General features: G+C 51.9%; 5 protein-coding genes across 5 annotated transcripts; 3 read left to right on the top strand and 2 right to left on the bottom strand.

Annotated features, from left to right (window-relative positions):
• Positions 1 to 654: 654 nt before the first annotated feature.
• On the top strand, positions 655 to 954 carry A1O9_13104 (uncharacterized protein; the record flags this gene model as incomplete). Its single annotated transcript, XM_013397984.1, has 1 exon — positions 655 to 954. One exon carries the CDS (start codon positions 655 to 657, stop codon positions 952 to 954), a length of 300 nt encoding a protein of 99 aa, XP_013253438.1.
• Positions 955 to 2,697: 1,743 nt separating this feature from the next.
• A1O9_13103 (uncharacterized protein) lies at positions 2,698 to 5,340 on the top strand (the record flags this gene model as incomplete). The annotated part of the gene is made up of 1 exon (XM_013397983.1): positions 2,698 to 5,340. One exon carries the CDS (start codon positions 2,698 to 2,700, stop codon positions 5,338 to 5,340), a length of 2,643 nt encoding a protein of 880 aa, XP_013253437.1.
• A 4,123-nt stretch (positions 5,341 to 9,463) lies between these two features.
• A1O9_13102 (uncharacterized protein) lies at positions 9,464 to 9,898 on the bottom strand. The gene has a single exon (XM_013397982.1). The coding sequence runs from the start codon at positions 9,866 to 9,868 to the stop codon at positions 9,677 to 9,679; it is 192 nt and encodes a 63-aa protein (XP_013253436.1). The 5' UTR covers positions 9,869 to 9,898; the 3' UTR covers positions 9,464 to 9,676.
• A 612-nt stretch (positions 9,899 to 10,510) lies between these two features.
• On the top strand, positions 10,511 to 11,671 carry A1O9_13101 (uncharacterized protein; the record flags this gene model as incomplete). The annotated part of the gene is made up of 2 exons (XM_013397981.1): positions 10,511 to 10,750; positions 10,823 to 11,671. The coding sequence occupies 2 exons, from the start codon at positions 10,511 to 10,513 to the stop codon at positions 11,669 to 11,671; spliced, it is 1,089 nt and encodes a 362-aa protein (XP_013253435.1).
• Positions 11,672 to 12,235: 564 nt separating this feature from the next.
• On the bottom strand, positions 12,236 to 12,535 carry A1O9_13100 (uncharacterized protein; the record flags this gene model as incomplete). The annotated part of the gene is made up of 1 exon (XM_013397980.1): positions 12,236 to 12,535. The coding sequence occupies one exon, from the start codon at positions 12,533 to 12,535 to the stop codon at positions 12,236 to 12,238; it is 300 nt and encodes a 99-aa protein (XP_013253434.1).
• Between the last annotated feature and the right edge of the window lie 2,920 nt (positions 12,536 to 15,455).

Here is a 15,455-nt window from a genome sequence, read left to right as displayed (position 1 = left end):
ACACCATGGACACGATATTACCCCCACGAACGTTCAAGCCTTAATTCTGCTCATCACGCGGCAAAGCCCAGGGCATCGAGATCATCCGAAACGAGCTGATTGAAATCAAAGAGAAACAAAGAGCCCTCAAAACTCAGAATGCCGAACTACAAGAAGAGCTTCGCTCCCTACGAGCACAACTTCAGTCATACTCCGCGTCAACCCCCTCCGCACGCTCCTCCGCGTCAGTGGCAGCCAGCACACCGGTAACCCAGTCGACCACGAGCCTTATCTCCTCTGGAGGCAGCGAGCGGACCAGGAAAGAAGTGAACTGCCTTCGGATTAGCACTCAGGCGAGCCAACAAAGCACAGAGGTGGACGATAACTCATTTGCGAGATATCTCGCCCCGCCAAGAGCGAAAGACCACATCCAAAATGCCTTACGCCAAACGGAAACTACCAAAGAGGTCAAAGTAGCGGGAGTGATGAAGAGCAGTGGGTCACCATTACTAGTGACAGTCAGTCAGCAAATACAGGCAATCGCGAATCCTCGCAACAAATCTGGTCAAGGGATTGTACGCCGCATCCTACACCGGGTGCGATCTTTGCGAGAACGACAAATCAACGTGAAACTACGCTGGGTTCCCGGCCACAGTGGAAACGCAGGGAAACGAAATGGCCGACCACCTCGCCAAGCAGGCGGTCACTGCGGAAGCACAGCATGGCTTCCTTCACCTTGTATCATCCCATATAAGGGCCGGTCACAAGAAGATCCAAGAGGAGTGGCAACAGGAATGGGTTTCCTCAACGAAGGGCAAACACTTGAAACGAATCGACAGCGGACCCCCAACCAAGCGAAGTCTGCGTGTATATGGCATCTTGACGAGACACCAAAACCTATCTCCTAGCCCAACTGCGGACGGGCCACTCCTGGCTGGGGCCACACCGCCTGAAATTGAAATACGCAGACAGTGATCGATGTGTGTGCGGAGCAATCGAGACGATAGTACACGTGGTGGACTGCCCAAAACTTCGTGAAGCAAGACAGCAACTAAGGAACAAGGTAGGTGATGCATTTAAGAGCATCGCAATCATGCTCGGAGGGCGGCCTCGGAACGAGCACGGTAAGGCAAGCTTCGCACCGAACATCCGCGACACTTCATGAACCACCGTCTCCTCTCCAGCCCAATAGGAAAACCCTGATCAGCCGTGTGTTGACTACCAGAAAACATCCTACCAGGGACATGTCGGTTCGCTTCTTTAGCGGGTGAACGAGTAACGCTGCTGCGTCAAGACCATTCCGTCTAGAGAGAGCGGTGGCGGAAGCCACCAATCGTACCTTGTCTCTTTGCTGAAAGAGGAAGCCGTCACTGCCGGAGGTGGGAATGTGAGGAACCTTCCTCCTCCAACAAAATGAAAATTGCCGGTGGCGGGTGGCCATCGGCGACTGGAATTTAGCGCATGTGATTTCCTTCCGTTCCGGCAGACAGGACTGCGTCCTTGATGAAGCTTATCCTTTTCTTTTGGCGCCTTCCTTACGTACTACAGTTATGTATCAAAGCTGACTTTGTGCTCCTGAGAAGCATGCTTAAAGAAATACCAAACATTCTACTCTTGTGACCTTACCGTGGAGCCTCATCCTGAGCTCCCACACCTCTTGTCTCTCTGGATCATCCAATGACTGGTGTTCGGCCATATCGAGCCACGAGACAAAAAAAGTGTGATGTATCATGCGACAGAGTGAACTCCCCTGCCAGCGAGCCAGATGTCAGTTCACCTGCTTTGACACAGATGATCTCCGAGAGTCCAGATTGTTCTAATCCACCACGGTGGAGGGTGCATTTCGCCGCGTTAGCCTTCTGAGCGTGAGCTTCGGCGTCCACGCGGATCTGCCCCTCGTCTTCACATCCCAATTCAATCCTCGGCGGGAATATGGGAATACTATGGATGAGATCTCTCCAGGGGCGGCGAACGCCAAAAATGCTCAAAATAAGAAGGTGGAGGGATCACTAATCGTTTACAGTAGGTGAGCGACGTCTGTGGGCGATCGGCGCGTTGAAATAGGAGTGTGTGGACTTTCAAAACGCACTAGCCCCGGGACGGTGCCGAATACAGAAAAAGTTTAATTTCACCCCGGCAAGCCTTGGGAATCCACTATATAAGTAGTCCAGCTGTTTGTGCTTCAAACGTACTCTGCGGGATGGAGTACCCGCCTCTGAGACAATGATCAATCAAAGAAATTACTGTAACACATTCCAGCTTCTTATAAAAAAGAAATTACATGACCCTTCGTGCGACAGAGATCCTAACGTGGCCAAGCTTTGTGGCTTCCGACTAATCTATCTCTTCCGTGACCAACATGTGACTTTTTTTTCTCTGGGCGTTTTTCAGCCCTTAACTTATCTCGCAATATCTCACTAACCTACTAAATCAGCCAAGTAGAAACTAAGAAGCTATGCCTTTTGACTATCTCTCTACGGAATACTCGTAGACCGAGTTTGGAAGCACCAGCGTCTAAATTACTTGAATCGTATGCAAGTTATATTTTTGAGAGGCCCTTGAATGCCAAGAAAAAAGGTCACACGGAAGGGGTAGGTCACTGCATGCCATTAGGGGGCAGAGTAGTCATGTCAGGGCTTTTGGTGGCGGCTGGACGCTAGGGGCCTCCAGAGTAACTCTCATCTCGACCTGTCGCAGTCTCTTCGTCTTTCACCGACCATGGCCGACCCACCACCAGTCACCACTCCCACAGCCTCTGCTGTGAAGCCCATAGCTCCACGGCAGCCTTCACTCTGTATGAAGCCAGCTCAATCTCCGTCAGGTGCATCGCCTCCCTCGGCTCCCCAGCCCTCTCTGTCATTGACGAGCAGAGAATGGGTTATTCCTACCCGCCCAAAACCCGGTCGCAAGCCTGCCACCGATACTCCACCAACCAAGCGCAGAGATCAGATCCGAGCCTCCCAACGAGCCTTCGGGGAAAGGCGAGCAGCTCGAGTCGGAGACCTCGAGACCCGGATAGAGCAGCTGGAGGAGAAGCATAAATGGGAAAATGGGATGTTGAGAAAAACTGTTGCCAATCTTGAGAAGGAAGTTGAGCAGTATCGTGCTGACGCGGTCACTTGCGCTGATCGACGTGGAAGGCTGGAAAGCGAATTGAGCGCAATTAAGGCCGGCCCAAAACGGAAACCCATTTCTAACTTCAACTCACCCGATAAAGTACACGACACGGCCCTGAACGACCGGACTGTGGGATGTGGAAACTGCACCTTGGAAGCCAGATGCCAATGTATTGACGATGCTTTTACCGCTGGGGGGGGGGAAGCTGCTATGACGTCACATTGGCACGAGAAACGAACCCACTCGCCAGTTCACATCTACGGCGAGAAGAAGATTAAACCCCAGCCAAAAGAAAACATTGAGGTTGATTCCACCGAGGTGGACATATCTAAAAGCTTCCCGAGCCTCACCAGACAGGATAGAAGATTGCCAACATCTGCAGTTACTGATTCTCATGGTTTCTGTTCTGGCGGGCCCCCGTATATCTATGCAGAGATCGCCGTTGAACAGGAACAAGCCGAGTCCGCGTCGCCGAGCCTTCAACCACCCGTACCAATCATTGATCCTCCCAAGCAGCTTGATCAAATCACTCCTCCACCATCGGAAGACGATCTATCAATTTCGATTCCTCCTACAATCCCGCCATGGAGGTGTGCATCAGGCCCGGGCACATATTCTCCATGTCGTGCCGATCCGAATAGCGCCCTTTCCTGCAATTCCCCCGCCGCGTCTCACGCCCAATCAGCCGCGGCGTCAGGCTGTTGTAGTGGACAAGCTCCCGGAGACTCGTGCTGTCACAGCCAGACCCCATCTCGCACGGATTCAGTTCCCCTACCCGGTGGTGCCGATGCATACACAACTGCTGGGCTCTTTGTAGGTAGATCTGTTATGACCGGCACGCAGATACCCACCGACACGGAGCTAGAGGGGGTCACTGGCCCCCCTGGACTCGGGGGTGACAGTCGTTCGAAAGTCCTAGTTGAGAGAGGGGTGAAAGCATGCGAGACGGGTGAGAGGAGGATTCTCGAGCCGACGACCCAGCGTGTTGCATGGGGGGCAACTACTGATAACCAGCACGGGGATGACTCGCGAGTACCTGAATTTCCAACCAATGGCGCGGTCGTTGGTCTGACTGGATCGGCGATTCCGGGAACTGTATCTGCGTCGGAGAAAGAGACTGGGTCTGATGAACGCTCTCACCACCCCGCTGCTCATGTTCTCAAACGCACCGCGCGAAGTGATGACCTCGGCGTTTCACGCAAACGACGCAAACACTTTCATCCGGACGTGAAGACTAATAACTTGGGTGCGCCCCTGATGGTGGATGGCATTGCGTCTATGTCCGCCAAAACAGACCCGATAGGCCAAGAGCCTTCCACAGTGGGATGGACGCCACCACTGCCTTCCGAACGTCGAAGTCTTCGCTCTCAGACTCGAGCGGCAGCGATGGAAAAGTCTCGGAGACTCTCCGGGGAAGATCCTAATGATGGCTTGCCCCTCGCTATTACAAGACGACGAAATCAGCCGAAAGAACACCTAGGCTCTCTAGAACACGTCGCCATGCCGGTAATCCATAATCTGGGAGCTTCAAACGAGCAAAGCGACCGCCCGCATCCCCTTCCTAAGAGGGTTAACGGCACTCGACACCTGCGGCCTCACCATGGCAAGGCACAATCTGGTTGGACAGATGACGACGAAGAGCGAGCTCTTGAAAAGCTCCGAGAACGGGGCGTGAAGATCGAAACCGACTCGGAGTCAGACGAGTCGTTCGGCGATGACGATGCTCCTCGTCAAGCACCACCACTCGTCACGGATCGGCTGCATCGCGTTCTCGAGTCACGACATCCGTTTGATGTGGATCCGTCTTTAGATTTACGCAATCCAGAGAACCGATACCAGGCCATCGGTAAGATTGCACCCTGGAAACGAAACCGCCCGACAAAGAAACAATTGGTGAACAATCTCCTTCTGTATCAATGTCGGGACAACAAGCTCAAGTTCGGGAACCCGCACTACAATGTCATGCGGAAGGGTGGCGAAGTCCCGGTCGTTGCGATCATTGAAAAGGACGACATCTTGAATACCCCGGATGAATATCCAGGTCAGGAGCCCAAGAAGCAACATGTTCCTATGACGTTTCGAGAATTTATAGGAATGCCTAAGCAGGCGACCATCGCGCGGGGGAAAAGGAAAGGTGAGTTGGTATTTGTCGAGAGACCGAACGACAGGGGCCGGTCCTCATTGGGCGTGTCCAGGACAAGACGATACAGAGACGATGAAGTTTTTCCTTTCGTAAATGGCTGAGAGGGGATGCGATTGAACCAGAAATCAATGGGTTGCAGGAGTTTGCGGCAGAAGGTGGAGCAGATATAGTATGGGTCGGTTCCGAAAAGCATTCGAAGCCGAGATGAAGGCATCCTATACCTTCGCGGTCACGGATTCCGGGGTGATCCCAATCACGAACTCTCCTTTGGTGGCAGTGGTGTTATTCAAGCGGAGGGCTCGGACAATCAGCCCCGTTGGGAGATCGACGGAGTCTTACACGCTTTGAATTATCCTCGTAAGCTGAAGGCCCTTGGACCATGACGCCCGCCGGTGGGTCGCGTAATTACTCGTACACTCGGCGTTTCTAAGGGGATTTCAGTGATAGTTACAGTACAAAGTATTAAAGCAGACTAGGCCGTTTAGCAAAAGTTCCCCATTCTTCGCCACGTCGGGGCTGCGAAACGCCGACCTCGAGCTCCGCGCAATATGATTGGCCGAGTGAATACACATTCGTCATAGCCAGCAACCCAAGGCTGTCCGCTTAGCTCGCAGATGTGCTGCACGAGCGCTATGTTGCAGTAAATTCCGGAATGTTTTGTAGTTCTGCGGAGTGTTCTAGTGGCCCCTGGGCAAGAAAGACATTTGTAGACAGTAATACTAATTGACTTGGGCTGACGAGTTGATTGGAGATACAGTAAGTTATTGGCAGTTCAGTCGTTCGCGAAACACACCTTGGGACATTCTTAGACGAATCATCATTGCCCGAGACCACCAATGGTTAGCTGAAATGTAGACTCCAATCATCGCCCAGTCCCCACCCTTGTCGTTCAGCTGCTTTCTCGAAGCTGTACCGTATGAGATGTTCTCGAAATTCAAATGCAACCGACCCGGTAGGCGAGACAGAGCGCCGTGAGACTTCTCCGTCACTGTCTTCTGGAGCATGCGCAACGCCTCCTCGAAACTCGATGCGGAGCTGTAAGTGCCACACGGTGTTCCCTTCTGGGTATGTATATGTACCCTGCTTGTCTGTAATCCTCCCCAGGGAGCATTTATAGACTCCGACATGCCTGCAAACGCGCTGGACCACTGCTGGTCTCGTGCGAATTCAGCGAAGGTGACTCGTGTGGGAAGAGGAGCGGCAATAGTTTCGGTATCGGCCAAGGCCGACCTGGCGAGGTAGAGGAAGGATGGTGGGCCTACTCGTACTTGAGCTGGGCTCTCAGCCACCCACAGCTTCGATGGGACTCTCGTCTGGAGCTGGATGTCGGCGGGATAATGGTGATGAAGTGGAAATAAGATGATGAGTGGCTTACAGTACATGTCAATATCCCAACATGGCTGTGGCGACGAAGGATTGGGACCGAGGTAAAGATGGCTGAGGCGATGCTACAACGTCAACGCTAGCGATACTTCCCATGAGGATAAGGTTTTGAGCTGTTCATCATGGTTCGTCTCGTTGGAGGCCACAATGCTGTGAGTGATACTGTACTATCTAATTTAGATTAGACAAATATTGTGACGCAGGGCAGGAAAGCTAGGTGTGCAAAGAGAAGTGTTCGGTGAGGCCATTGGATGCGCAGAGGTTCCGAACAAGCTGAGCCTGAAGGTGGGGGATTTAAGGTTGGAAGCAAAGATTATCCCGTATCCCGCTTGGAAACTAGCCATACCATAGCGCCATTTTTCTCGCTGTGGCAGTTGATAACATTTGAATATTGGTGTAGAAATCATTGTACTTGGTTCTTTTCTTTTTCGCTCCCTAAGTTTTCTGTGCGGGTCAGTGGACGTTACAGTACAAGTCTAACTGCCCGGCGAAGATTCTTTCACCAACCCCGCCGCTCGTGACTCTCTGCGCTGTACTTACGCGGGAAATTCCGTGTTTTTGCCTCGATCAACAAATATGCCAACCCTGCCCGCGACCCCGTCACGCCCGGTGAAACCTTCCACATCCCAGCTTTTACCGGGCCAGGTACATCAGTTGTGAGCATTGTTCCATCCACGTATCCAGGAGGATCTGGACGGGAGGGCCGTTGGTCGGACAGAACGCCGTGACCGAAAACAGCATGTTCGTGGGGAAGAAGATGTCGACATCGACAGTCGTGTCGATCAACCGCAAGGGGATAGAATCGGCGTCGCCCCCGGGGAGGACGGCCGCCACCTTTCCGGTGGATTCGGACCAGGCCAGGACCGGACTCGTCTTCGCGTAGGAATATATGTTGTCACTCTTCCGGGACAGAGGGCAGGGCGCGGTGGAGGCGAAGCCTGCCTTCCCCACGATGGCGTTCAGGAGTCGCGCGGACCGTTGAGCTTGGGGTGGGCCGCTCCCTAGGCTGGCCCATTCCTCGGCGATCAGGTTGATGGCTCCCTGGGCGATCGCCGGCCACCACGCCGACGTCGAGCCACCATAGATCGGGCCGAAGGGAGACGTGTATTTACCCCCGTCGGCCCTTGTGAACGTGGTGTAAATCGTCCCGTCCTCGGCCTGGTACTGGGCTGCGGTGATGATGGATGGATCGACACATAACACGGCCGCGACGGTGGCTTCCACCCAGCCCTCCCGGGTGAAGTTAGTGATGTCCGCTAGTTGTGGTTTCCCGCCGGAGTCGTACAGTGGGACCGGCACTGAGCTCACGTTGTCGGCGCGTTTCCAGATCGCGGGTGCCCCGCCGGGGCCACCACGAACCTGGCGAGAGTGGACGGTGTGGAGGAGAAGAGCGACCCAGATGACGAACCACACCGTCCAGGGTCTGCCATCGGTACGACGACGCGGGATCAAATTCATTATGGCTGCAGAAAAGCTGCTATCGTCGCCGTGCTGGTGTCATGCAGAGATTCGAGGGCACCGCCCGACCAAGTTCCCGAGTTTCCTCCCCCTTTATACGCCCGCGTCGTATGATGGCGGTCCATTTTCGGTGCCCTCGATCCGAAATATCAAGACCGGCAACCAAATTGGAGTCGAAACCAAATTGCGTGTAAGTACAGAATTTGAGGAACCGGTGGCGCTAGAGAGGAAAGAGACACGGAGAAGAGTGCATGGTTGGCCCCAAGAGAGGAGGGCCGAGGAAGAATCGGTGCCAAGCCCGTCGCAGAGGGGGAGAAAAAATGTCTCGTCGATCTCGAAATCGCGCAACAAGAGCAGTCGAATCGGCTTCTTACTGTATCATTCGTCACAGCATGTGATCCGTCCTTTATCGTTTTTTCAGAAAACGCGAGTTCCCCCGTACAGTACTGTAACGCAACGAGGGAGTGAGCGAAAAACACATGAGGCACCTTAAATTTCTATATACAATTTGTCCCGGGCTAGAACGGACTTCCGCCGGAAAAATTACGCGTGGTTAGTTAAGCATTAGCGATGATCCTTACTCGTCGCCCCTACCACCCTTGTCTTAGCCCTGATTTACCTAAAGTTCCTTAAAATTAAGGTGTAAGTTATCTGGTGTCACCGGCCGTAAATGTACTGGGAGCCATAAATAGAAGTATCCTTTGAAAGCGCATGGAGATCTGCAGAAAGCCGTGCGACCACCCTGTTGCCCGACCCACCTGTCGGACCAAGATCGACCATTCTGTTCATGTGGGATGATTCTCGATTGGAAGCAGATCGAGAGGACAGATGGTTGCCCCGGGGGCCGAGACCTTGTTCCCTACCAATCCACGTGCAGGACGGCCCGGTGGCGGCACGGAGGCGATCATCATGTCGTTGATACGCGTAAGGGTTTCGGAAGAGGCTGGCCGATCGATTAAAAGTCATGCGACCCTCTCTAGGTGGCTAAGTCCACACCTAGCCATCCCCTGGTATCTGTCCTCCTCGGGCTGGAAGGGTGAGGGATATGCGTTCTTGGGATCGCATCACCGCGTCGATCCCCGAATGGGCGCTGTGGCCTTTCAATATGCAGGAACCCTCCAGCCGGTGTAATCGGCGCGCACCGGATCTATGAAATGAACGTCGGCTTTCGAAACTCTTGTGAGTGCTTTTTCCAAGGTCATGTTGGTCTAGGTGTCTCAGGATCCTCTGTTCGAGATCGTCCGGCAAGATGTTGACTGGAAGGAGTCCCCTTGAGTTTCTGGACGAGGCGACAAGCGCGGAGGGAGCTCAGATAGGTGAAACATAGACGACGACGCGGGGTTGTAGTGGACGGTACGAGTACATACTCGCGTTGGCTGCATCAATTCCAGTAACAGAGGAGATGGTGTGTGCCAAACTTATTTTGTCGCCTAACAGCTGCCATTGCCGATCAAAGAAAAGCACTTTCTGTGGAGCAAGTAATTCCTGCAATGTCCAACCTCGCTTGAACCACTCGCTGTTTAGAAAGGAGTTCTCCAAGTCGTCTTGATCGACGTCGGGGAGATAAACGTAACAACACTGTGCGTCTCGATACCATCAATACATAGAGTTGATCGCCTGGCTTAGTTCCACGCTGTCACTCTTGTCGATACAACAGGTGTCAACCCATAAGAACTTGAAGTGATCAGCCCGAGCCCGACGAATGCTTCCCCAGAGTTTGTGGTTCTGGCCTGACGCAGCCCGGAAGTTCCTGCTCTTGATGTCGGCGAAAGTCACTTCATGTTTCATCCATCTGTGAGATAAAATGGCATATCGAGGGTTTTTGAGGCGAAATAGTCTTTAAATTCCTGGTTCGAGTATCAATAAGGCGCATATTGCAGATTAGCACCTCAGCAGGGCTGTACGCTGTCGTTCTTTCAAAGCTTTTTCACGCACTGTTTAGGATTCGGAGAGATGCTCCACCTCCACGATTAAATATCGTATTCCATGCTTAAAGGTCTAGCATTTACCAACAGCGTTGTGGCAAGTGGAGCAGAGTCAGTGGGAGACAGATCCTTTCGTTGCACGCCCCTACTAGGTTGAAAAGAGCCCCATGCTGCTTGCGGTCATGCTTGCGGCGAATCGAAGCAGGCGGTGTCACCGAGAATAAGGCTGAAAGGTTGTTTCCTACAAACACGGACTGATGATTTCCTGGGCGAATATTTCGTCCGCTTCAGGCTGCAGGCGCAACTATGCCAAAAGAAGCAATCACGTGCTAATGTCTAAATCGTCGCTAAAAGTTGAGACAGCGCCAAGCATTGCCTTACCAGCCATCGCTGGGTCAAGTGGCGCAGGAGAGACACTATCCTTATCATCTAAATCACAATAGCAGCAAAAAGAATGATGTCGCATCAACCTGAAGAAACTCCTGCATCGGTGTTCCCTCCCCCTATGGCAGCAATGTTGCCACCACCAGTCCCAGCTTCGAACGAAACAAGCTCATCGAGCTCAAGTCGCAAACGCAACCGAAGTGATATCGACAGTGCGAATGAATCTAGCACATCGTCGACTTCACTCTTTTCGAGGAGGACGAAACAAAAAATTGTTGAGCGCAATAATGGCGGGAGATGCTGGCATTGTGGCGGTGGTGCGCCAGACATTGCTCACGTTATAAGTAAAAAAGACGGCTCGGTACGTTATGTCAGGATCGCAACGCGATCCATCGTGCCATCGACGGTTGGCCAGATGACTGATCACTTACAGTTTAGCAAATATGTAGCATGGGGCCTTCTGACATTCGATCATCTGGGAGACGAGCAAAATGGCCTTCCTCTCTGCCCTTCGTGCCATCGAGCATTCGACGATATCAATAATCCCGGCTTGATATTTATTCCTACCCATCTAGAGTATTTTATCGATTTCGAGCTTAAGGATTACAACAACAGACTTGATGTCGCGAGACGACTGAGCCATGTTCCTCCGCGAATCGTCCCAACGCCGCAGATGTATGCTGATTATCTACAAGGACGGCAAATCCTGTCGCCCGAGACAAAAGGAGGAAGTTACTGGCGTTACACCTTAAGGGACTTTTTCCCCGTAAATGCAGACAAGAGCTTTATCCCAGGACTGGGTCCATTCAAAGAGCCAGGATCGTGGTGTGGTGCGCCCATGGCAGCGCTGAGACGTGCTTTCCAAGTCATCAGTGACCCTACCATAGAAGGAATCCCGGAAGATCAACTCGAGCAGCTGTGGCAGCTGCGCAGGTTGTATGCCAGAAAGGATCCCCAAATCCATCTGGTTGAATCTCATACAGCCGAGCAAAATGCAGCACGAATGATAACATCAAGCGGTGAAGCTGCTGCTCAAGTACCAACCTCCTCAACAGCAACTTCTGCACCAGCACAATTCATAACAGATTCCTTTGTTGATGATCGCGGTCGAAGAAATAATCTCGTTACGTCTGGAGCTAGTTCCCAGAGGATGATATCCACAAAATCAACAATCACGTCTATGATATTTTGCGAGGCGAAGTCCCCGCAATTGCGAAAGTTTGGGAGGGGGGCGTCCACCGAGATCAATATTCAGCGATATCTGACCATGCTGAAGTCCTAGAGTAGTGCTGCTATGCCAATCCCCAACATTCACGGAACGTAATGCAGCCACTATTACAATTTTGGGGAACGGTTTGATTAGCCTTGGCCTAACGCAGTATGCTCAGGGGATTCGAACTCCGCATAGCTCTATTGAGTATAAATTGTTGAGCTGAAAAGAGGCCCTGTAGGGCGCTTTCTACAGCAAGCTCTTCACCACTGATTCAAACGATCTGAATGGAATTGCTGCGCGGTCTGCCAGGGAATGCCACAGCACTTCCAAACTTGAACCTGCGTGCTTACGCAATGGACTGCTCTCGATGGCGAGCCAGTTCAACTTTGTACGCGGCCCTACTTTACCACGAATTAAATTTCTGACAACATCTGTCCTTGGCTTGTTCCTGAGAAGCAAATACGCCGACATTACCTTAGTGAGAAATCTTTCAAGACAATGTCAACATTCTTGAAATACGTTATACCTTGGTAACTCGGGGCGCTACAGCTTCGGTCCCTAATCGACCCTGCTCCAACGTACGTTTGCCTCGATGGTTTCATTTGTGATCAGTTCACCCTTCTTGGGAAGCTCTCAGCCGAGACTCTTTGAGAATTGCAGGAGGGAAGCATCGCTCATTTGCCGAAGCCATTGTTTCGATCTAGCGCCTAGTGTGACGTGCTTGGCGACCATCAGATCACTCAACGTCGACACAATAATTTGATCACTGTTGTCGGCCATGGTAAAATCTTGGAAAACGTTTACACGGTCAAGAGCCATTTGCCTCTTGGCATCGTTGCAGATTTTCAAGCATTGTTTCATGCTCAATATTTCCTCCTGTATGCTGGATTTCACAGAGAGCCGTTTGCCCACGATACAATCTCGAGGTGCCATTTCCGACATCTGACTTGCTAGGTCACTAAGATGTCTCTCAAGCGGAGGAGTTTGAGTTCTGATTACATCACTGCATTGCTGAAGGATGTTGCTTGTAAACTGTTCGGCTGAAAGGCGTCCTAGCCCATCTGTACTGCTTGGGTTTGCCCCAGAAGATGCAGTTACGTGATTGCGAAACGGAAGGCGAACTCCTTCGATATATGTAGAGACGGCCAAGATGTGGAGGCATTTTGCAATAATATCCTTCTCCTCCTCTATACGAAACAGCTCCATTTCGACTTCATCGAGATTATTTGTACTGTAGGAGGCTCTTTGTAGAAGTCGGGATCTACAAAGCACCACTGGTGTATGATGAGCGTGCTGGAGTGGTGTACTGGTGTGCTGGCTGCGCCACTCGTGAAGGAAAGGCCTCCCTCTCGGCCTCGAGGCGCAACCAACAATGGGAGCATGTCTCCTGCCAGAACCCTTATTGTCTCGAAAATGAGAGCACGTCGTGGGAGTTCATAGAGACAATCAGGGGTATTTATCTCCTCTGTGGAGCCTGCCAACCGCATGCGCGCAAAAGTGGAGGCCAGCTACGCGGCCGGGTTCGCCTGCTGGAGGGCAAACCTATAAAGCAGACCAAACCCCGGATTCAGTGTGGAAATCCCTCTATCTGTACGACGCTGATGCTACCGCGATATGCCCGTCGGGTAGAAGGGCATCGAGTTTGTTGGACTTGTCATAGATTCCATCGAAACCACGGGTCTCTACCTTCAACCGAGGTACTCGAACTGCAGGTCCAAAGCAGAGAGAAGCATGACAAATGTGCCAATGAAGCTTTTGACTGCCCAAACCCTCCCCGTTTTTCTCTAAAGCTGTGTCTGGCAGTCTGTCAAACATGTCTTCACTATCACAGTAAATGGAACAAGTGGCGGCCAGGCTTGTTGAAGCAAGACCGTGTGCGACAAGCCCAGCGCTGTTGCAATTGCGGACAAAAACTACCAAAAGGATTATCCGTCAGACCTGTGCAAATTGGGGTCCCCGAATGGAGGTGTCAGGGGTGTGATACCTTCTTCCGGAAGAATAAGGAAGAGAGACCAGTGGAATCAACGGCTCCTACGAAGCAGAAGTGATATACGTTCTGGGCGAGGGAGGGGCTGTAGAGGTAGGAACACGCAACGATATGTGCCCAGAGCCGAATCTCGCCCCGATTGTGACATTGTGTAGAGGATTTGCCCTCTTCGACTTCCAACATAGCATCCAACGTCCAATATCTCCAACTTTATGGCACCAGCAGATAGAACTAATCTCGCTGACTCGCCGAGTCTCGTGGTATAGTTTATTCCCCATGTTGATTTTACACAGATGCTCGTGATGATGTTCCAACGTTGGGTACCCTGGAGGTCTGTCAAGGACCGCCAAGATATTCAGAGAGTTGGTCCAATCACTTTCGTCAACCCCCAGCCATGAACCAGTCCTAATTTTTGGAGAGTATTAACCAATCACAAGCTATTCACGTAGCTCTGCATATCCCCTAGTTCAGAGAGCGCAGCAAGGGCGTCAGATACTTGGGGAGCTCGATATGGAGAGAGACTCGGGGGAGGGGGTTTTTAATTTATTACGGCACTAAGTAAGACCCGTTGGATTGGGAAATAAATTCGTGACCCCACCAATAACTAGGATTGGTTGGAGTGGTTGTCAAGTACAATCCGGTTGGAGTCACCATCATTATCCCGGCGTATCCTTTTCGAAGTTCTCGATTTTGGCGCGTCGGGTAAACCTAATTTAGACTGGATCTATAGGGTATCCATGAGTCGATCAATAAATACAGTGCAGCAAAGGAAAAGAAGAGGATCAGGCAGTTTACCGCATTAGGTTGATTACATCCCCGATTTGGTCATTCGTAAGCCGACAACACAGGCAGAGGTCACAGAGCTTTACTGTATGGGTAGAAAGGGTTCCCGCATTAGGCACGAGGATTTAGGTTTCGTGGGCCAGCAACTCTCCAGGACAAGCCCAGTACCGGATTTCAAGGGAGGAAAACAAGGAAGGGTTAGCAAAAGGCGTGGGTGGGTTTTGCGGTGGGAAGGACCAGGTAGGTTCCTAAATAGCACAGGCTCACCCTCACATCTGCAGAGAGCACCCCGAATGGCAGCCTAACCGCTTTGAGATATGACCGCTGCATCGCCTCCTCTCTGAGGAACGCAACAAAACTGCAAAACACAGAGGGAAGATGTTGGTTCGTTCTGGGTCTGGAGGTCTTCTTACGATCGTATTGCACCACCAAGGAGAAAGCCCTAGTTCCCCCGAAGGTAAAATGCCCCGTCCGCAATTTTGAACCATCCTTGAGACTGAAAGCCATCCTTGCCTCAGGCCTGCGTTATCCTCCGCACAAATCTCTTTAACCGCGTTTGATCCTTGATCCTCTCGAATAAGCCGAGGTGCTTGACGGCAATCCCGTAACTTGGAGCATCCCATCTTGAATGAAGAGACGCAATCAGATTCTGACAAGGACTGTACCTTCGCCAGAGCGAACACGAACATTCGATTCGTCCTTACCTCTAAACTCTATCCTCTCCTTGATAGCCGCTAAAGGAAACCTACGGTATTGCTATAGCCGAGAGATTCCCGAGAAGAACAACGAAAAATCACGCGGCGTACTTCAGGATGCAGAAAGTAGTAACTCTCCACCAAAATGGGTTTGGAACGGATGTAAATAATCCTTATGGCCAGATATCGCCATGGTGGGCTACAATGAACGACCGCGAGATCGTAGCCCGGCTGCTGCTCGATAGAGGAGCCGACCTCGAGCCCAAGGACAGAAATGGGCTGACACTGCTGTCGTGGGCTGCAATGAACGGCCGCGAGACCGTAGTCCGGCTGCTGCTCCAAAGAGGAGCGAACTTCGAGTGCAAGGACGGAGATGGGCGGACACCGC

The sequence above is a fragment of the Exophiala aquamarina genome (genome assembly GCF_000709125.1).
Source record: "Exophiala aquamarina CBS 119918 chromosome Unknown aczIA-supercont1.64, whole genome shotgun sequence".
Taxonomy (NCBI): Eukaryota; Fungi; Ascomycota; class Eurotiomycetes; order Chaetothyriales; family Herpotrichiellaceae; genus Exophiala; species Exophiala aquamarina.
The sequence above is the reverse complement of the archived record's forward strand: the minus strand, read 5'-3'. Positions and strand labels throughout refer to the sequence as shown.

Excerpts from the sequence above, each read along its gene's own strand:
- A1O9_13102 (XM_013397982.1), bottom strand. The coding sequence starts at position 9,868 with ATGAAACATGAAGTGACTTTCGCCGACATCAAGAGCAGGAACTTCCGG.